Source organism: Podarcis vaucheri (genome assembly GCF_965113315.1).
Source record: "Podarcis vaucheri genome assembly, chromosome: 1".
NCBI classification, from domain to species: domain Eukaryota; kingdom Metazoa; phylum Chordata; class Lepidosauria; order Squamata; family Lacertidae; genus Podarcis; species Podarcis vaucheri.
In genome coordinates, this window is record NC_138759.1 from 88,162,585 (window position 1) to 88,185,360 (window position 22,776).

Here is a 22,776-nt window from a genome sequence, read left to right on the forward strand (position 1 = left end):
GCGATGGGTTGGGTGGGGAGTTGGAGTCAAGGCTTGGAAAAAGGTTTCCGGGAGGGAGTCAATAACCCAGACAGTTCCTGATCTATAGAAATAAAAGAGGCTGATCATTCCAGCTCAGACCCTCATCTACCTGGTTGGTTCAAGATGGTTTGTGCAGGGCTGGCGTAACTGAGAAATGCTGTCTGCATTTAATGTGATGGCAACTTCTAATTCAATCAGATGCAGACTTGAGTCAGGGCTTATCCACACTTACCTTTTGCCCTGCTCTTTCCAGGCACAAGCCTGTGCTTAAAAGCTCTGTGTCTGAGCATTTGTTTCCTTTTTCTTTTTTTGCCCTGGAGCTTTCCCCTCACCCATAGTTTAGCATTCAATCGGAACAAACATCAGTTTGAGTTTTGGGCATATTGCTGTTTGCTCTGATTGAGCTTTAAAGAGCAGGTTTTCATGGGGAAAGCTCCAGAAGGGTGGGGAGAAAGGGCGCTTGGACATGAAGATTTAAAGCGTGAACCATGCCTGGAAAGAGCGGAGGAAAGGTAAGTGTGGATAAGCCCTCCCATAGTGTACTGTGCTTGCATTCTGCCAGGGCTTGATCCCTGCCTGGAGCAATCTGAGAACCAAGAGCATCAATTGTGGTTTGTTTACCAGCAGAAATGATAGCATGGTAGGGCCATCCTCATCTCTGTTTCCCTGATGCATAGCTTCTCATACTTGCATTTTAGATGAAGCAGAAGTGTGGAACGTGCAAGAAAATTATGGTAATTCAAGAGATTTATTGTTCTGTTTAACTACTTAATCCATAAGAAAAGGCCCCGTTGCTCTGCATACTCAAGTCTGATTCCAAGCTCACTGGAAAGCAAATAGAACACCCATGATTAGAAGCAGTTTACTTCTAGTCACTGAATGCTTAGAGCAAACAGGGCATGGACTGTATTCATCTATTTGTTGACTATTTATCCCACCATGACTAGAATGACTATTATGTTATCCTTTGCTTATGAGACTGACATGGCATTTGGCTGGACACGATGTGCATGAGAATGCTAAAAGAGATGGACCATCTGTTTTCTTACACTGCTCGGTGGATTTCTGCTTTCCATAAGAAGTGAGCATAGATCTGGCTGCAGAATTGCAGCAGCAACCTGCCCAACATAGGGATGGTTTTCATACCTTGATACCCTCATAAGTGGCACAAGGGAGCAAATGCTTAAAGTAAATAGAGAAGACCATGTTTTCACTTTTGCCAGAAAAGCTTGATTCAGTCAAGCACATCATTCTGCTGATTTAGGTTTGAATGCTAAAATACTGAACAGTTGGAGTGGGTGGCCACCCATGATCTGAGCTAGGTTCAAGCCTCTTTATTCCCCCACAACTAATAGTTCTACAGGAAAATCCAGTGAGAGTTACTATTACTAATTCATTACCTGCAACTAGAAAGTGGTTTTATAATAACAAAAGATGGATGAAGAAGTTAATTGCTAAGGGAAGAAAATGGCAATGAACATTTTCAGTGGAAGTAAGCCTAGCAAAAATTGTGCAGTCATCTCTAAGTTGTACAGCTGGGGAGGGCCAACCTTTTTCTATTGATGGACACATTTGAGGGTCACATTCCCGTGGGAGTAATCTGTCAGACAACAGTAGAGTCAGAAGTGGGTGCAGTTACTCCCTTTCTGTCTTTTTGCCACCCACTCCTCCCCCCCCCTTGTCCTTTTCCACCTGTTTTCCCCATTTGCCACTCACACGAAGTTGGGCCAAGAGTTGCAGATTCCTCACCAGCATTGTATAGGTACACCTATCTGATCTGATGCACCCATTTCTAATAACATGCAAACAGAAAAAAGAGGGATGTCTGCATGGACTTGCCCACTCCCTTGAAGAGAATGGGGAAGCCCCTTAGAGGCAGGGTGCTTCCAGGTGATAGGTTTATTGAGCATTCATTCTGATTTGTTTTCAGGGAGGTTAGATGACATTGCATCAAAGCAAGTGTTATCCCACACTTTCTTTGATGCAGTGTCACCTCACCTCCCACACTTTCCAGTGCATTATCCCATCACTTCCCTTATTTCCAAAAGTCTTATCTTTTGGCAGGTGGGTTTGTTAGTTGACTTTCCAATCAACTATAATTGCACAACCTGAATTTGATGGTATATGAATCCTACCTGAATCTCACCTGAAAATGGCAACAGTCTGGAAGTGTTAGGCAAGCATTTGGATGGATTAATTTATGCAGCAAGATGATTGATCGGAGGAGCTATTAAGGCAGGCATGTCCAAAGTCCATTTCAGGGGCCTAATCCGACCCCTGTGGCAGTTTATTTCCTGGGGTAAAATCCTAAAAAAAGTCAACAACCTTGGTCGGCCCTTTGGTCGGCCCTCACGGCCCTTCACTTCATCAAATCTGGCCCTCTTTGAAAAAAGTTTGGACACCACTGTACTTAAGGCTACTATCATTTGTCTATCATAGACAAAGTTCTTCAGCAAAAATAGCTTTTGGCTGCACTTGATACCTGTGAACAGAGCTGTGTGTAATCTGTGACCACTCTGTGCAAGTGTAGAAGTAAGCATTGGAGACACCTTAATTTCATTTTAACTTCAGTTGTTTAGGTCAAAATTCAAAACCAGTACTTTGAATTGTTCCTGGAAAGCAGCAGGAAGCCAGTGCAGGTGTTCAAGCACTAGTATAATGTGTTCCATATTTTAGAGAGAACAATTACTTAACAATGCATTTTTTTGTAATTTAAGAGAAATAGTGTTCTAATTATAGCTTAGTGCACCAGACATCCTCAAGGGTAGTATATGCAAGTAAAAACTGAGCAGTGCTTAACATTGCAAATTAAATAATATAGATGCATGACTGCAGACAAAAAAGCTTGTTACCTTAAAATGACTTCTGCCAGCACATCCACTTCCTCTATTACCTCTCAGTCTGCATCCTAAAAAGAAATGTTCCTAAAAATTGCATTGTTGAACTCAGAAGACAATCTGCAGTAATTTAGGATTGTTGTGCATCATAACAGCCTTCAGCCTTTTGCTCATCAGTTTATTTTATGATATATGTTTAAAGTACCAATTACGTGAAGTGGCCACAATGTATGTATGGTAAATTGAACTCTATTTTGGATTCACCATCCCTAACTATAAAGTCAGCCGCAGTGAACATCAGTACTTGAGATACATCACATTAGGATAGAAGGAAGCCCATGAACTGTGTCATGTTACTTATAAGGAATCTCAAAATAAGGTATACAAGAGAGATGTCCAGTCGTATAGGGCCAACTTCTATTTATATGAGTTCATCAATTACAAGTACTGAAGGCTGGCACATCCAGATCCTGAAAGGGCTCCAGTGCCTTACAAGAATTTTCTAGAAGAGGTCATGGGTGGCTTTTCTGCCTCTGCATGACTTTGATGTGAAAAGCCATACATGGTGAAGCTTGGCCTTCTGTGTAAATTGTAAAAGGTGCAGGAGTCCTCTCACACAACCAGCAGGTATGCAGTGAGCTGGGGAGTTGGTCCAATAGGACTGTTTTAAGAATCCATTGGAAAAGCAAGTGACTGTCCCACTGATATATACCACTGAGAACTAACTCACGTATGTGTTAAGCAAGACCACTTCATGCCAGCACTGCCAAGGGCTGCTGCAACAAACAGCAGTACAAGCCTTTGAGAGGCAGAGACATGAGAGGACATCAGAGGAAGCAGGGAAGGAAGGAAAGAGGGACAGAGGCAGGCACCCCAACCATCATTCAAGGCACCCCAAGGTGCCACAACACACTGGTTGAAAATCACTGGCCTGAAATGTTTTCCTTTCTCTCTATCATTCCTTTGAGATGGAAAGGTAAAATCTGCAGTTCAAATGCCCTTGCTGTGTTGATATAGGAGAAATCTAATCCAGGTTAATGACTGCTAATACAGGTTAAGCCTTCCTCATGTAAACAAGCCTGCCCTAACTCTGACCTTTTGGCTCCTTGACAAGGGGGAAGGAACCCTGCACTCTGTGCCTAATCCATCAGAGTCAGACCACTCTGCCACTGCTTTGTATCTGTGCATTTAGGAGAACCATTGTTCCACCAAGGTTGGTACAAGAATCAGTGCTTTTGAAATCCAGGGAAATCGAGGTTATGTATGGGATACTTGGATGGAACAATATGCCCAGGCTGATAATGGAATCTCCTTTTAAAAAATATATATAAATCAAAAATCTGTGGGGGGATACGTGATGTATAATATATTATGACGTATAAGATATTATGCTTCAGTGAGGAAAGGAGCTGGATCCCCAAGAGTCAATAAATCTGACTGCTAATGGCAGCCAGAAATTTAATTCTAGTGACCAGCGTTCCGCCAAAGGGTTACCCATTTTTCAAAACACTGGAAGCAAAACAAGGAGGCAGAAAGTGTCTCTATAAAAAAGATGTTAGAGTGAGTCCCATGTTAGGATCTAGTATCAGTGTTAGGAGCTGGTGTTGGGTTTTCTTAATATTGATGTGGTCAGTGGTGCTACACAGGTGTGTGTGTTTGTAATTATAACCTGCATGGCAGAACATCTGTGAGCTTTTCACAGTTTAGCACACCTGAGGTATCTTAACAATTTAACTTAATTAGCAGGGGGGAGTTTACCTACTGCACCGAATGCAGCGATGTGATAGGGTAATTGTTTACTTGAAAACTGTATTTAAGTTGATCAAGTGGTGTAGTGTGTACTGTTATAGAATACTGTTGAGTACTGGTGAGGAGTGGTGTTGAGAAGAGGTGTTTTGCAGCTGTTTGATTATTATTTAAAAATAAAGTAAGCAAAGATATTGTGGGCAAGTTTTTATTCCATTGCCCCAGTAACTGCGTAAACTTGGTTGGCAAAGAAGGTACAACAGCTGGGAAGGAGGGATTGCTACAGTGTTAGAAACTGAGATATGAAAGCTAGAAGCTAAATGGCACCTTAAACCTAGGTTATGGGCACAACAACAGAATGTCTAGGCGCCCTTTTTTATAACAAGAATAACAAAGCTGAAAATGAATGAACTGCAACTAAAATACTATGTTCATTTTTCACATGGTCTAGTCCTTCCCCTGCCCACCCCCCTAATATTCTTAAGAGGGTCTCTTCTCCAGTCTTCACACAATAGCTGGAAGTGGGGAGGCAGAAAAAGGTCTTCCTTTCCTTCCACTCTGCAGTTTTAATCTGAAATCTTAGGCACAGTACTGCGCCCAGAGCTCAGAAACTGCTTACCCTAATGAAATTCTCTGTTGCAAAATGTGCCTAGAACAATGGGAGTTTGAACACTGGCTACAAATGCACCTTGCCCATTGATCTTCGCTTTGTGAAGCTCTTTTGACCAGTGGCAATTAAAAAGAATGCACTTATTTTACTCCTGTGGAGCAGAAAGGCTCACCTTGTTGCTAGAACCAGTGTTTGACTGCTATATCCAGCCAAAATGTGTGGCTTTCTTTCATCTCTTAGGACTAACCTGAAACTGCTTTGAAGCAGGAGAATGATGGTGTGTGTGTTTGTGTGTACATGATATCAATGTGTTTGATAGGCGTGCAATGAAAAGACTATCAGGAGACAGCAGAGTAAGATCCAGGCAGCACAGGAGCCACAAAAGGCCCTGTCAAAGAGGCATATATCCAAGAATGGTGGTTGGGCCTGGCAATGACACATGGCAGCTGCACAGTTTGCATTACATTGACACCCAGGTACCCCAGCTGGGTTACGGGACTGCGCTGCCCACAGTGTCCCAATGTAGTATTTCTACAGTGTATTGAAATGGTGTATCAGACTTAGCCAGTGGGCACTGATCACAGCACTTTGCTGCCTACCTTATGCTATCATTGGGTTACCCTCACTGGAGTTTACTGGCATAGGACGTGCTCCACAAGAGAGCATTCTTCAGAAAAGACCTTTCAAACCTGTAACCTGGCCCTCAAGGTGATAGAAAGGGCTTGTTCTTATGTGGGTTTTAGAGGGGAGACCTGGGAGGGAGGAATGGGACATATCTCAGTTGCAAGTTAATTTAATAAAGTGGCAATTCTACTTAATATGAACAAACTAGGCATATTTTGAGGAGCCCTAATAGGATTTTTTAGAACTGGCCCATGATGGTGGGATACTTGTCCCCAATTTCTTACCATGTTAAGCATCTTTTTCTTTAAAAAAGCATTTTGATTCCCTCTGCCCTTCTCCCTCTTGAGACCAGTTTTCCACCGGATGCTTTCTTTGTGACCTAAAGGGTAGAATAATGGAAGTGAAGAAACTAAACCTTGGCTCCTACCAGCACTATTCAAGGAGACCCACATTCTGGCTTCTCCTACGAAGCCTTTCCTGGAACGTGCTGGTGGGTGTTCCACCCACTTGCAGAAACTGTCCCTTGCTGACATAATTGCATTAGATCGTTTGCCAGAGAAAAGACTCTTCGTGGTTTGTTTCTTTAAAAAGAAAAAAAGAAAAAACCCCACTACAGCTGCAATCCTATATATACACTTACTTGGAAGTAAGTTTCATTGAACTTGGTGGGATTTTCATCCAAGTAAACATGCAATAGGATTGTACTGTGCAGCTGTTCTTTGAGATTAGGTGTCCTTTGAACAGTTGTACTTTCAAGCTCAGCGTAATGGGCTGGAGAGTGAGTGGAGGTGGGGGAGAGGAAGACATGCCCCTGTCAGGTTGCTGTGAATGACCTTTTGTTATCCCCTCTGCATGGTATAGACAGAGCTCTGATTTAGGAAAGATGGCTCTGGAGGGCTTCTCTGAGGGGGAGCAACATTGTCCTCCCACAGGTTCCTTCGGGAAGCCCCTGCCTTGGGCAGGATGGGAACTTTGTTCCCCAGCACCCTTCCCCAGTAGGGGAAGCACACAGGAAATGGTTTCCAAACCACTAGGTGGGTTGCAAGGGGGATAATGGCTCCAGCCTATTAGTGCTCTGTAATTTGGTGCTAATTTCCTTTATTACAGTGTTCCTGCATAGCAGGGGGTGGTGCTTGCTGCTTTCGGCATGTGTGGGGTGTGTGTGGCTGATCTTGCCATCAAATCTGTGCAAGCAGCGGGGCTAGCACTTGGTGGGGAGATGGCATTGGCTAGCTCTGCAGGCTGATATCGTGTGCCTGCCCTGGCCCCTTTTGTCTCCCTAAGAGGCATGGAGGAGTTTGCTTGGCAAGGCAGTCCGTGCTGCAGCTGTGCTTGGTTAAGGGATGGATCTGTGGCAACTGGCATTGCTGTGGCATTAGGAAAACTCTGAGCTACCAAGGTGAGAGCTGCACCCATGAAGGACCTAACTTGCTTTGCTGGATCAGACCAGAAGTCCCATCTGGTCCAGTCCTCTTGTCACCAGCCAGGTCACCCTGGCAAGCTTCTAAAAAGGCTCTAGCCTCTCCCTATTCCTTGCTTCCAGCACCCATTAATCAGGGTTATACTGCCCTAGAATATGGAGCATCTTATTTTTTAAAGCACTTCTGTCTCAGGTTGCTAGAAGTGAAGGTGACCTGCTGCACAGACCCACACCTACCCCCTTCAGGCTTAAAGCCATGTGCTATTATGTCGTGCTGCACTCAATGCTGTTTCTGGATATTTGAACCAGTCCACAGTAAGCAAGAAATAAACCAGGCAAATGCCTGGCTATCTGGCCAAAGAGTAGGAGACAATGGGTGTGGGCTCTGTGCTAAACTTGTGTGAACAGAAGTCAAGATAGCGCAATCCAATATGCTGAAAGTTGTGTCCAATGGAAACAGGACTTTTGGTACACAATTATATACAGTGGTACCTCTGGTTAAGAACTTAATTCATTCCGGAGGTCTGTTCTTAACCTGAAGCACCACTTTAGCTAATGGGGCCTCCTGCTGCCTCTGCACCACCAGAGCATGATTTCTGTTCTCATCCTGAAGCAAAGTTCTTAACCTGAGGTACTATTTCTGGGTTAGTGGACTCTGTAACCTGAAGTGTCTGTAACCTGAAGCGTTTGTAATAACTCAAGGTACTACTGTGCAGAATAAACAAAGTCCCATTTTCTCCCTCTACACATGCACTTGCCTGACAATTACTATAGCATGCATGCAGGAGCAGGTGGCATGCATGGAGCCCGTCTGCACACTTAGTGACTTGCCATAAAAAGTGTACTATGGGTTGCCAGGAGCCTGATAACACTTGTTTTTGCCCCTACCTGGGACTTCAGGAGCAAGATGATTGTCAAAACACCTGGTAGGTGTACCTCACTGGTACACTGAGTTTGGCTTGGTGGGTAGCAAACTGTTTCATTCACACACACACACACACACACACACACACACGACATTGGCAGTTTTCCTGATAATGTTCTTAATTCGCTTATGGTAGAATCTACTATGTATTGGAATACCTCCCAGGTGCGCTGATATTAATAGTTTCCTGCTTGCAAACAGAGCAGAAAAGACTGCCGTAAGTCCAAGCCAGTAGCAAGAACAGTATATAAAGAGCTTTACAGCATTTGTTCTATTTTTCCCAGCGAGGTATATCATGCTGAGAAATGGTGTGTTGCCAATTGCCCCTCAAATAGGTTAAATAGATAGGCACAGACTTGCAGCTGGGCTTCCCAAGGCCCCCTTCTTGTCCACTCTTGCCTGTTGTTCCAAGAACAGACACAAGATAGAACAGTTATTGTTGTTTCCTGACGTTGTGCTTTGAATAGCCATTTGAGGCAGACAGAAATTCATAAGGTGGAGCTGTGTTCTTGCATGCCATCAAGCAGCAGTGAAAGGCAAAGAATCTATGTGGGTCCATTTGTAGGATCTGCCCCAGAGACTATAGATATGGTGTAGGGTGGCCAGATTCCAAAGAGGGCAGGGCTTTTGCCCCTTTAATAGTGGTGTCTGGGCTAAGTGGCATCAATTTACTCTGTCAGTCCCAGCTCTCTCCTGCCTTCGCCCACCCATTAGGAAGACGGGATTTCCCAGGCTGGAGGCAGTCACCTCTTCCCTGGTTGGAACATGCCTGCCTGACGGTCGGGGAGGTACAAGCATACTCCACCACTGCTCCAGGCCTCAGTACACATAACAGGCAGGGGGCCATAATCCTGTACCCTCCAGATCTTAGAGGGAGGGAGCAGCATGTGATGGGCGAGCTGCATTCAAGCAGCAAGTAGGCTTCTCTGCCTAGCAACCTACCCAAACTTGGATAAAGAACATTCCCTCTCTCCACAGCACCTCCCACCACCTTTGTGCTTGGGCTTTTCCTTGGGTAGAAGCAACCTCACACAAGGGCACTTCCGCCCAGGAAGCCAGCAAAAGGACATCCTTCACGAGTCTTTTCACCCACGCATCTTGAGCCAGGATGAATCCAGCGTTAAGCTATCCCAGGCTGAGGCTTGTTCCACTTATTTAAAATGATCTTATGCAGGGAATCACACCTTGGGTGCTTCTTTCCAAGCTGCCCATCTTTATTCCTAGAGGAACTCATGAGTGTTAGCTTAGCCCCCTGCCCTTTACACCAAAGCCACTGCTGACCCTCCCTCCCAGTTGCTTTCTTTTCAGGCATTCTCCTCCCAATATACTTGGACCAGTGATGGGGTACCTCTGACCTGCCACATGTTGCTGAACTACAACTCCCGTCAGCCCAGCATGTGTGATCCATAGCCAAGGGTGATGGGAGTTGTAGTTCGGCAGCAGCTGGAGGGCCAAAGGTACCCCACACCTGACCTAGGCCTTCCAAGCATACATGCAAGGTCAAACAGAGAGTTAACTTAACCTTCAGGGCCTCATTACATGCCAATCAAGTGGAAGCTTCTGTTGTACAATATATCTAATTCTCTATTAGCCCCAAGGTCTTCTGCATCCCAGTGCCAAACCAGTTATCTTAGCTGGATCCAAACATAATATGAGATAGATGCTACGGCCGGACCCTCTAGCTCAGGGGCAGGGAATCTCTGGCCCTTCAGATGTTACTGAACTCCTGACAGCCCCAGTCACCATGGCCAATGGTCAAGGATGATGGATGTTGCAATTCAGCAGCAGCTGGAGAACCAGTTTCCTCCATCCCTTCTCTATTTGGTGATTCCACTCCCACCCCCATCCCCGGTGAATCTCAGCTTCGGGACGTTTTTTTCTAGTACCGAGAACACATTTGAACATTCAGTATAGGTACCAGGCAGGTGGGCAAAAGCATGCTCCCTCAGGATTCTGGAGATGGTTGGCCTTACAATGAGTAGGCGGCTCTTCCCTGTACTGGAGAGAGATCCTTTATGCTGGTTATCCTGATGAGTTTGCAGCAGTCTGTCTTTCTCCCTGTTTTAGCTTTAAACCTCTTGTGAGTATATTCAGATATTTCAATGTTCTCCTCTTCTGTATCAATCCTTTCTTCTTTCTCTCTGCATTGCTGCTTAGACCCTTCTATCTACAGTTTCCAGCCCTTTAATCAGTCCTAAACTTGCACTCTCTGTTCCCTGCATGGATCCCATTTCTCGCCCTTCCACCTGGCAAACAACTCATTTTCTCTGTTTTTACTCTGAAGAGTCTTGATTGACCCTGCTCCTTCCCCTTTTTCTTTTTCTTTCCTCCCTAATGTGTCTCGTTTTGATCTTCAGATGATAAACTTGGGCAGGGCCCACTTTAATAACAATAATCATTTCAGTCCAGAGTCCCAGATGGAGCTTCAGATCAAGTAAAACTCAGAATAAACACAGTTGCAATAGTTAGAGCTTGGGAAACCAAATCAGAATGTTGAAAGTTACATTTCTTCTCGCAGAACCAGAAATTTGGAATCCAAAACAAAACTCAAATGTCTCTTCTGTGGCCTTTGTCTATGCAGTTGCTCAATACTTGGAAGTAGTATACACACACACACCTTTCCATTTGAGAGGGAGGGGTGATTACACATTGTGCTGTGCATATTTGCAGCTTCAATTTTTTAAAATTGCATTTTAGCTTTAGTTTTTTCTTGCAGAAATCAGGAAAGGCAGCTTTTACATTTCTTGCCTTTATTGTTACAGAAAGGAACCTTAGTGCCCTGTGTACTTCGCAGCAAGACTCCAAAATAAAGTGTGTTGGGGAGGGGGAGATAAGTACCTTTTTAAAAAGCCAGCTTTTTTTTCTTTCTTTTTAAATGAAAAGGTCCTGTGATATGAATGTTGTCTAAATCTGAGTTACTGATGCATAATTTTAGAGCATCAGCTTCATCTTTCATTCTCACTCTGCAAACAGCCCTACCCTCTTGCAGCCGTGTAATCCCTGACCGCACGTCGCTGCATGTAACCAGGTACAACAGCTGCACCCATACAGGGTTGAACAAACTATCCTCATCCCACCTCTTAATGAACACCATAGCAACTGGGAACAGTTTGGATCTATTTATATGGAATCCTGGGAAGGGCAAATGCCTCTCACACCTACATCCCACATGCGGAAGGACCTCTCCTCCCTCCGTTATAGGCGACAATGATTAATCACATTATTGAAATTCAGATGTACCAGGCTGAGTTCAAGCTGTTAGAGCCCTTAACAACTTGGGACTAATTTTCCTAAGCCTTTCCCTCTATGTGCCTACTGGATCACTTTGATCTGTGTTACTTGCACTTTTTACAAGTGCCGTAGAATGTTAATTCTGCACTTAGGTGTGGCGGCTGTGTCAGTGTGACTCTGGAACTCTCTGCCTGCTAAAGTTGAACCAGTGCAAACATTAATTCGGGTTTTCCACAAATTGATGTTTGCTCCAATTGGGCTTTAAAGAGCAGGTTTTCACAAGGAAAGTTCCAGAAGGGACAGGGGAAAGGGCACTTGGACATGGAGCTTTAAATCACAGTGTGCCTGGAAAGAGCAAAGGAAGGGGAAGTGCGGATGAACGCTTTGATACCTGTCTGGGAAAAAAAATGTTTTGGCAAGCCCATCCAGACACATGATTTAGGGCTAATCCATACTTCCTCTTGTTCTGCTGTTTTCCCCTAGGGAAAACCACTCTTTAGTGCTCAGTTGGAGCAAATGGAAATTTGGGTTTCCCCCAGATTGCCATTTGTTCCATTCTATTGCTAAAGAGCGGGTTTTTCCTTGGAAAGGAGTGGATCAAGTGGAAAACTGATGGGATCTGTGCTTTCTTAGGGACGGCACAAGCGGAAGTGTGGACGAGCCTGCAGTTACATTTGTGTTAAACAGTTATTGATACTAACACTGTTTGTAATGATGCTTTTGTTTATATTTGTTTTTAGTATGCGTGTTAGCCATGTTTTATATACAATTTTAGTCCTGTTCTTTCAACCTGGAAAGTTGGGCTGCTGCTGTATTCAAGATTTGTGCTATCCAGCTTTGTGAAAGTAGCAGTTTGAGCTCTGGTGGCTCTCCTTGGCCCAGCAAGATGAAGCAAGCTATTGGAGAACCCTTTGTGTGGCCACTTGTTTCAACTGGGCAAAACTGCATAGAGAGCCCTTTGTCCCAGCAGCATACACTGGTTCCAAGGGATGGCAAAGCCAAGCTGCCCATTGGGAACAAGGTGTGCTAGAGGGGAATACAAAACTGCAGTGCAAGGCAAAGCTTTAGCTGAATTCTGCTAACCACTGTCTGCTTGTGCCCCTGGCAGGTGGTGATGGAGAACATGCGGAGGAAATGCAAGTGCCACGGCACCTCGGGGAGCTGCCAACTGAAGACGTGCTGGCAGGTGACCCCTGAGTTCCGCCTGGTGGGCTCCCTGCTCAAGGAGCGCTTCTATGGGGCCATGCTGATCCGGCCCCACAACAGGAACACAGGGCAGATGGAGCTGAGCCACGCCCGCCAGAGGCGCCGGGCCGGCATCAGCGACCTGATCTACTTTGAGAAGTCACCTGACTTCTGCGAGCGGGAGCCGGCACTGGACTCCATGGGGACGCAAGGGCGCTTATGCAACAAGACCAGCCCAGGCATGGACAGCTGCGAGAGCCTGTGCTGCGGGCGGGGACACAACATCCTGCGGCAGACACGCAGCGAGCGATGCAACTGCAAGTTCCATTGGTGTTGCTTCGTGGCCTGCGAGGAGTGCCGGCTCACAGAGTGGGTCAGCGTCTGCAAATGAAGACCGTGGCCCCTGCTGGACGCTCCAGAGACTCTGCGGTTTCTACTGGGCACAGTGGAGCCCTGCAAAAAGCAGGAGGCACGGCTTGGGCAGCCTGGCACGTTTGTGTTTCACATCATCTCCCTGGCACTTCCTCTCCTCCTTTCTGACTTGTGCATGAGCACTCAAGGGGTTCGGTTGTACATGGGCGTTAGTCGCGAGCCTGGCACCTCTGAAGCACAAAGAGCTGCACGCCAGTGGGCTTAGCTGGAATCCCTGACATTAACTCCAGCTGCTTCTGGCCACCGGCATCTCCAGCTGTGGTTCGAAGGCCCAGGAGACACCTACGTAGGTTTCTTCTGCAGAACCTCACTCAGTCCTCCCCCCGTGATGTATCTTACAAATCCCGCACTGGGATCATTCAGGTGGCAGGCAGCCCTTACAGAACAAAATACCTGTTTTTTCTTTTTTAAAATCCTGGGTTGAAATCATAGAATTGTAGAGTTGGAAAGGGACCGCAAGGGTCATCTAGTCTAACACCCTGAAATGCAGGAATCTTTCACCCAACATGGGGCTCAAAACCACGACACTGAGATTAAGAGCTTTGTGCTCTACCGACTGAGCTATACCAGCTGCCACATTTCACGTTGGACCAATTCAAGACCTGTTTTGGTTGCCGTTAGTATCTTTGTTATTCAGGAGAGAGAAAGAGAGAGAAATTAAAAATGCTGAGTTTGTTTAAAATAAATGTTTCTAGCAAGAGATTGAAGGGTGGGGGCACAGAGACCTCTGACTCCAGTGTCCCATACAGGCACTGTAGGCATGTAGTATGATGGTAACTGTGGTTGGTAAATTATTTTATTATTGTGAGAATAAAAGTGAATCAGAGATGGTGTGTGTCTGAGGGTGTAATGATGGAGACATGAGATTTGTTGTTGGGTGAAGCCTAGGGATGTCTACTTGCTTTGCATGGCATCTCACAATAACTCACATGCGAGTGCTTTGGTTTATGCCAAATCTGCAAAATGGAACTGCGGGGAAAAGAGCACATGGGGGCCCCCTGGAAAGAAACATGCCAGTCTCTCCACCCAAAGCTCAGCAGTTGAGCTCCATGACACTCATCCTGATGGGTGATCCATCAGGCAGCCTTCACACTGGGAATGTTGTATTTATGGTCTCAACATGCATGGGCTGCTGAGATTATTTGTGTGGGGCGTTTGCCACGGTACTTGCAAATTCTGAGGACTGCTGCTGCAGCCAGAAAATGTTTGCTGGATCAAGGCTGCAGTGGTGTCTCTAATCCTGTCCAAAAATCTGCTGTACTTAGGAAAGGGGAACAGGGGTGGCACTGGGGAGGACCTCAACATTTCCTAATTTGGAAAAGCACAAAAGGAGCAGAATGATCATTAAGTAAGGGAAAGGCTTCCCACACGCCAATAGGGCAGTAGCAAGGCCCTGGAAAGAGTCCCAAGTTACATTGTTCCATGACAGAAATGACTTGAGACTGGGTGCTCTTGCTTGCTGGCTACGAATGCCCAACGACCCTTTTAGGTGGGCAGCCTGGGGTCCCAACGTATGAGCAGAATGTGCAAAGAATTCAGGGCCTGTGCTTGTGTGGTGGTGATTCTGGTGAGAAGCAAGCTGTTGCATCCTAAACAGCCCTTGTTGCCCGCTTTGCCCTGCATGGGCTGGGTAACGATGAGTCACCCTATTGGTATCTGGTGCTGTCTGATAAATCCCCACCCTGCCTATAATGTTGGCCCTGAGGCTCTGCAAAAGGAACACCAGACGGGAAGGGAAGGGAAGAGTGGGCAGGGTGCACCAGTCTAGCCAGGGGCACGGTGCACAGGCCTCGCCAGGGAGGAGCTCCCTGCAACCTTGTTTCATAAGGCTCCAAAGCGCTACAGGTTGGTTGGTGGTGGGTGGTATCTTGGTTTCACATTCTGGAGCTGTCAGCTTTTATTTATTTATTTAATTTGCACTCAGCCAAAGGTTGTGGGAGGAACCTCAGCACCTGGAAGGCCTTTCTATCTATGGAGGGGGCACACGAGATTCTCTAGGGCCTCTAGATGGATGAATTGGGGAGGGGAGAAAAGTCTACCACAATGCTCACTACAATATTGGCACCTCTGGAAGCTTACCTTGCCAACCCCTCCTTCTGTAAGCTCTCAGTGTGCTCAAGGTGTGCTCAAGCTGCAAGGGGAACTCGGGAGCAGAGTGCCTGTTAAATTTTGTTTGTTTTACTTATCAGATTTTCCACCGAAACGGTAAATCCTAATCTAATAGCAAGAAAATATGGGGTGGCACTTTGATGAGGCTGCCGTCATGTTGATGTGGATGCTGCACAGAGGCCACAATAAAGTGTTGTGTGGAAGTATCCAGAGCTGCTGTCAAGAAAAAAGATGTCAGCCTCAGGAATAGTTTTGCCTTCATCTGGGTCTTATTGCTGTTCTGTCCAGAAGAAACATATGTGCATGTACATGTACACACAGAGACATCTGCATAGGCTGGCCGTCTTTGTTTTCCATGCCTCTACAAAGTCTTAAGTAGTGTAGCTCATCCTTTAGCCCTGTGAGCTTGCTTGTCTTGGCCTGGTGCCTCAAGTTCCTTCAACTCTCTGCTTATGGGTCTGCATAGTGGTGGTGGCTGGTCTCCGTGAACATTGGTAAGGAGGAAGGCCAACCATAGGTGGAGCCAGAGCCAATGACGGGCAGAGCCAAGTTATTCTAGTCTCTCTGGTTGAGTTCCACATAGGAAAGACTAAGGAAGAGGAAGTTGGCAGGCAGTGCCACCCCCTGGACGGGGTGGAAGTTAGAAGGCAGGCAGGTGGGAGCTGGCTGATGGCAGACTGAGGCTGGTAGGGCAGTGCCTCATTCATCCTCATGGGCCGGCCTCCACTGGGTATGGATTAATCTGTTCTGCTAATCTGTTCCATATGAGTGCAGAGAATTCCCTTTTCAGTCTTGAAACAACTGTTGATGGAGGACTCTTGCTGACTATACTGACCACTGGTGCTGTGTCACAGTTAAGTTGTGAGTTTGATATGAAAGCTTACATCTGATCTGCTAGAGAGAGTCCAGAATATTCTGTTCAGGAGCAACTTTAGAAACATTTTGTGTCCTGTGCAGATTATGAAGATGACTTCCCCCACCACTTGCTACTGCCTCTAGTTCTCCTGGGTCCTCCTCACACTTCTGGCTAGATCCTGTGCCATTGCTGGCATTCTAATTCCTCTCTCTTCTTTTCTCCCTTACATGCACTCTAACTCAATCTTTTCTCCCTTGGCCCTGCCAAATGGCTACCCCTACTAGTCTCTCAATGTGCCTTTTAAACTGATCCTTGGCCCCTGGGTCTCAATGTGTGGTTGCTGCTCCCACACCTGATCCATGAGATGTAAGTCTCATCAGTTCCCGGCACTGCTGAGACTGCATCCTGATAGCACGAGCCCATTCGTGTTTCCTTCTCATTTGTATCTGCATCAGAGGCAAAATCTGTCTGATCCTCTCAGTCCTGAAGCAGACCTTCCAAGTGTCCCTATTTTCCAGAGAAAGTCTGGGATTTACAGAAACCGTCACGGTTTCTGATTTGACCCTGGAATGTCCCACGTTTCCTTAGGAGGTCCCTATTTTCATCGGAGAAATGTTGGAGAGTATGCTGAAGCAAACATGCGGTTTGCCTTCTTCAGAAGGGCTGATCTAGCCCAGTTGGCTGGAGCTGCCTCATGGTAAGGTCTAAGCCAGTGTTTCCCAACCGGTGTTCCGCGGCACACTAGTGTGCCGTGAGACACCGGCTGGTGTGCCGTGGGAGGGAGGCGGGCGAGAGGCGGCGGCGGCGAGGATCCGCGTCGAGCCGGGGGCGGCTCCGCGGTGGTGGTGCCGAGCGGCGGGGCAGCGCGCGCAAAAGGGAGGAGCGCGAGACAGCGGAGGAGGAGGAGGCCGGCATGTCCGGGCAGCAGCAGCAACAGCAGCAGCAGCAACTCCCGGCGACGGCTCCTCCTCCGCCCGCTATCGCCGCCACCACCACAACAGCCGCCGCCGCCTCAGCTGCCGCCGTCCCTCAGTCCCTCGCTCTGCTGCCTCCTCCCACCCCGGCAAGGGGAAGGGAAAAAACGTTCACTTTTGTGCGTCCCTCCCGGCGTGACGCTGCGCGCTGACGTCACGGGGCGGGGCTTTAATGGTGGTGTGCCGCGAGATTTTTTTCCGGTAAACAGGTGTGCCGTTGCCCAAAAACGTTTGGGAAACACTGGTCTAAGCTCAGTGCCCTCACACACTTCATCCTGCCTGCCCCAGTCCTTAAATGTTCTGGCCTCTTCCTAAACCCATGTGGGATCCCTCTGTTCCCATCAGCATTCTCCACAACCACTTTGCAGGCTGGGGAAAGGAGGAGTGAGTGAGTGAGTGAGTATGTGTGTGTGTGTGTGTGTGTGTGCGCGTGCATGCTGCTGGGGAAAGCAGGGGGGAGAATTATCTTCACACATCAATCACACCTCAGCCCTTTGAACTCAGCATCCGTTGGCAAGCTCAAAGCAAGGGGGTTTGGCTGGGAGCCTGTGATCTCGCTTGGCCACCGCTGATGATAATGCACGTTCCCAAACAGCCCTGCCCCTAGCTCAAGCTACTAATCCCGCAGCTCTCACCCCCTGCAACAGCTGCACAGTGCTCACCTGTCCAGCAAGGAACATACACCAGAGGGTGCTTGATATAGCTTGTAAGGAAGGACAGCAGCAGGCATTCTACTAATCCCTCCCGCCAACACATGCACAGACATACATCACGAGAAGAGCCTTGCTGGATCAGACCAAAGGCTCATCTGATGAAACATCAGAACCCCAACTTAAATCAAAATACAGGTAAATGCCGCAAAATGGATCAAATCTCCCATCTGATCTCACCATATTCCACAAAACACTGGGTGAACTGCCTGCCTTTTTTTTTCTTTTGAACAATTTAATTTTAAAGACTGGAACATGACACATATCTTACATAAGGGCCAGTAAACTAAGTTCTTGCATCTTAGCTTGTCATACAAGCTCTCTAGCTGGTAGAGGTAGAGCCAGTGACAGGCAGAGCCACCCGCTGTAACTGTGACAGCGGGCAGGTGGGAGCTGGCTGTGGGTAGACTGCAATGGCCCTTTTGCCCCAGTGGACCAATCTCCATGCAGTCTTTGATGTGTCTGAGGCTGTTAGTCAGAAAAGTCATCAGTAAGATTGCTGGGCTGTAAACAGGAGAGGTTTAACAGTACAGCGGGGAGGCCTGTGCCTTCTCCTTTCTCTTCCTCCTCTGTGTGCCAAAGCCAGCAGCATTCTAGTTTTGTCAGTGGGAAGAAGGTGAGGGACAGAACCCAGGAAGGTAAAAGTGGCACCTCCAGGATGCAATCTGGCAACCTTACAGCAAAACCATTAACAAAGCTTCTTTCTGATCACGTTTAAAAAGAGCTCTGCATTCCAATGAAGCCATTTCCCATTTGATGCTGTTTACCAATAAGCCCAGGTTTGAACAAACACCCACCTAGGGAAGCGAGTGGCCACATGCCGTGGGAGCAGAACAGACAGCAAGCAAAATCCAAACGTCTCTGCTTCTTTGGGAAGGGCACATGAGAGGTTTTAGCACAGTGTTAGGCTACGTTACATTAAGCACACTGGAGTAACTGCATGACATAGAAGGGTCTTGCATGCGATGCTGTGGTCTCCCTGACATCACCTTTGCTAGGATGTGGCAGGAGGCACAACTTAGTTGGACTGGTAACAGTGGGGAGACACCAGGCATGCATCTGGTTGCATCTGACAGCACCAAACTGGTGGCACACACACATGCACACGAGTTAACGCTATCTTTGTTACAGTGGGTGAAAGGAAATCTCTTGCATATGGGCAGACCAAGTTCTAGTTGATAATGCAAGAGCCCGGGGTGAATTTTGATGGGTGCAGGTCTGGTGCTGCAGTCTAGTGCTGCAGCAGTGGGACAAGCCACACTTTGCTGAAACTCCTTTCTACTACAGGATCCACAAAGGAGAATGGCCTTTTTGTGGAATCTTTCAGCCTAGATAAACACTTCAACCTCTTGCTGAAAGGGAATGCTTTGTGGCAAGAGAACTGTTGCCCAGCAGGAAGAGAGAAAAGTACTCTGTACATGCTCACATGTTCAGATGCACTTTTGTTAACTATGCATTCATGCGTTCAAGACCTTGTCCCTGCTACTGAAAATGGGTTCTAGTGTTGAGCCCTGGTAGAAATTCAGTCCTTACTTACTTACTTACTTACTTGCATTACATGTATATCTCACCTTTCCTCCAAGGAGCTCATGCTGGTTTTCATGATTAATTTCCTCCCTTCTCTTTTAAGCTCGCAACAACCCTACATGGTTGGTTAGGTTGAGAGATGATGACTGACCCAGTGTGTGTCATGGCTGCCTGTGGATTTGAATATGGATGTCCCTAGAGCTAGTATGGCATTCTAACTCGGGTTGCCACATGTGCCCACAGAGGCACCACATGTGCCCTCCTTTCCTGGTGCCCACAGGCTCCTCTCCCCTTGCTGGAATTAGACATCAGAGAAGCATTCTGATGTAGCCAATAGAATAGATTGCAATGTGTATGTGGTGCCCACAATAATTTTTCCAATTTGCAAATGTGCCCACAGGCCCCAAAAGGCTGGTGATCCCTGCTCTAACCACTATACCCAGGCTTTGCCAAGCCCTGGGTCCAGGGATGTAAGAAGGTGGGCAGTTTGTGTTCCAACTTGTATTTCTTACAATCAATGATGCAGTTTAGTTTCTGCCAAATACAAAGTCTGCAAATTTAATGTAAGTTATATAACTTACCTATTTATGTAATTTATGTAATTCATTTCAATATAAACGAAGCATCAAAACAGTGTAAAAATGTCATTCATTACACATCATATGTGGACCTAAAAACAACAGTGATGTGAAGAAAGATCAATCAGATTCACTTTAGTGACTTCCATTTCTGAGCACAGACAAACACACTAACTGCAGCAATTTCCACTTCATTTTCCATTTTTGTTGGACTTCTTTGACAGCCCGACCTTGTCAGAAAAAAGATGGCAAACCTATTCCATAAACACCAGGTTAAGACCAACCTGAGAAGAACAGAGAGCTGGTGGCGAGGCTGTCCCGCACTGGAGCCAGCGTGGTGTAGTGGTTAAGAGCGGTGGTCTTGCAATCTGGGGAACCGGGTTCGCGTCTTCGCTCCTCCACATGCAGCTGCTGGGTGACCTTGGGCTAGTCACACTTCTCTGAAGTCTCTCAGCCTCACTCACCTCACAGAGTGTTTGTTGTGGGGGAGGAAGGGAAAGGAGAATGTTAGCCGCTTTGAGATTCCTTAGGGTAGTGATATCAAATCCAAACTACTACTACTACTACTACTACTACTACCCTTCTTCTTCTTCTTCTTCTTCTTCTTCTTCTTCTTCTTCTTCTTCTTCTTCTTCTTCTTCTTCTTCTCTGCTTAAAGACCCAAAAAACTAGACAATGGGTGAGCCTGTTAACCATCTGAAATGTCATTATATATGGGCTCTTGCCTGTCACAAGCCTCACTGGGGAATCTTGGCACATTAACTGATGCATGCACGTTCTTGTGGACTTCCAAGTTGCAAAGCAGAAGTTACAGGCTAATAATCTTATGAGGGGGTGTCTGGGTGCTACAGAAATTGCAAGTATAATCAATTTGTCCGTTCTTTTCCCCAGACATTTTTATGAGTTTTAAAACTTAGCCCAAACTCTGGTTGGCCTAATTTTTCTGAACTCCAAATTCCTTTCAGTTTCTGGAAAGTTCTAGCACTGATCAGCAAATATTTTTATATCACACTGGGATTTTCCCTTGCTGGAGATCACTGCATCTCCTGGAGGAAGGTAGTGAGCAATTGTAAGAGCTCTCCCTCCCTCCCTCACTCTGAGTAAGGCTTTTGGTATTTATTCCCTGCTCAGAACACCCATCAGAGGAGAGGTATTCCCCCAGGGGCACTGGCGATGCACAGGGAACGCCCAGCTGCAGACATATTCCATTCTTGTTGAAAAGGAATCTGAAACAAGGTGGGGGAGCAATCACAGCAGCACCCCAACCAACTCTGCTCCTGGTGTCGGAGGTGACAGGCAAAGCTAGCGCTAAGGAAGAAGGTCCCCCAGTTCTTTCAGAAGGCCAGTGACACCCTTTCTCTTCTATTGCTCAGGTGAAGAAAAAAATGTTTCCAAAAGAAGGGCTATAAATCAGTAGCTCAAAGAAAGACCTTCCATTATTGTTTCACAAGGCCCAATATATTTTGCTGTCTGAGTTATAGCAGCAAATAGCACCACAGCCCCAAGTCAAGGTGCATAGTAGCTCTGGGATAATTGTGTTATTTTGGCACTTAAGGCAGAAAATCCCAGAAACGTCTCTCCCTGGCAATAGAAGTACAATACTGTAACAATAAATGAAAACCTAGGAATGCACTGCTCTTTCAATGACATTCAAAATCATGAGGCTGCCTTGCTCTGCCTAATGTTTAAGAGCTGACCCTGCACAAAGTTTTGATGTTCTGGGTCCTTGGATTGCCCAGCCCCAACTTCTGGTTCCCCACTTCTACTTCCTAATATCTTCATTCAAAGTATATAACTATTATCCAGCCTCACCTTCTATTTCTTACCCTGCTAACCTGATCTCAGTCTTTGACTCCACTTTCCCTTTTGAAGACCCGAAAGCTGCAAAGTGCAAGGTAAAGTTGGCGTGCCTGTCATACCAAAAGTGGACAGGGTAGAGGGAAAGTGGGTGGGAAGGGTCTTTCTCTCACATAATTCATGGAATGGCTTTGTACTTGGAGAACAGCTGGGCGTGAATAAAAATCCATGCCTGTGATTCTCCCCAGAGCCCCCTAAAATCCCACCCTATATGGGGATTTTTAAAATTGCTCGGCATGGAGAGTAGACCAGCTGTGCTTTGTATCATAGCAAGGTCCTTAATTTAGCTGTTTACGGCATACTCAGCATAATGATTAAATCTGCTCTTGGTAACAAAGGAGGTTCTAACATGGCTGGAGAGCTACTCTGGAAAACAAAAAATATAAAGGGGACAGTGAGAAATCTTGGAAGAAGAAGCTGAAAGTGAGAGGAACATCCCAAACAGAATTCCACATCTTTGCAGGGTGCACATTTTACTCATAATTTTCATCACATTACCCTAGGGTTTTTTTTAATGCAAAGGTGTCCAAATGATGATTTGCGATTTATGATTGCAAGTGAAATCGATTTAGTTCTGTTTATTTATTGCATTTATATTCCAACTTTTCCTCCAGAGAGCTCAGGGTGGTTGTGTACATGGTTCCTTCCTCCTCATTTTCTCCTCACAACAAGCCTGTGAGGGTAGGTTAGACTGAGAGACAGTTCCTGGCCCAAGGTGGAAATGCCTTTTCCTTTAGGTTGTTCTTATAACTTTCTCCTGAGAGTCATTCATATGGCAAATGAATGCTTTAACCGCACTTAACCTCCAAAATCAGATACCCCCCACCTCACCCCCCTCTCTTTTACAGTGGAAAGCAGTCTTCAACATGCTTATTGCTACTAATAATTTTGCTTAAATCTGGTTATTTTTGAACAAGGCACTATTACTCATTTTTAATTACAAAAATCTGATTTCAATTAAAATTAGACTTAAAATAAAAATGCATTTGTCTCTACTCGGCTCCTTACCCAGCTCCTTGCCTGTATAACCTAGGAGTAATGATTTCTGAAGAAGGAATCATGAGATTGCCTGTGCTGAGCAGGAGATATCTATATGGGTGGATTCATGCCCAGTGCCATGAACTCCCTCAGCTG

General features: G+C 46.2%; 1 protein-coding gene and 1 long non-coding RNA gene across 3 annotated transcripts in view; one reads left to right on the forward strand and one right to left on the reverse strand.

Moving 5' to 3' along the window:
- Positions 1-13,862, forward strand: part of WNT10A (Wnt family member 10A) — a 48,615-nt gene extending 34,753 nt beyond the window's left edge. The window contains exon 4 of the mRNA XM_082201869.1: positions 12,523-13,862. Within this exon, the coding sequence (XP_082057995.1) occupies positions 12,523-12,990 (468 nt within the window). The 3' untranslated portion in view covers positions 12,991-13,862. The remainder of the gene's footprint in view (positions 1-12,522) is intronic.
- LOC309520399 lies at positions 5-22,752 on the reverse strand. 2 transcript variants are annotated; one of them, XR_014214250.1, is made up of 3 exons: positions 22,651-22,752; positions 2,874-2,929; positions 5-82 (listed from the first exon to the last, which is right to left on the reverse strand). It is a non-coding gene; the product is annotated as an uncharacterized lncRNA (long non-coding RNA). The 2 variants fall into 2 exon arrangements; XR_014214251.1 differs by lacking the exon at positions 22,651-22,752 and adding an exon at positions 6,123-6,456.
- Positions 22,753-22,776: the final 24 nt, after the last annotated feature.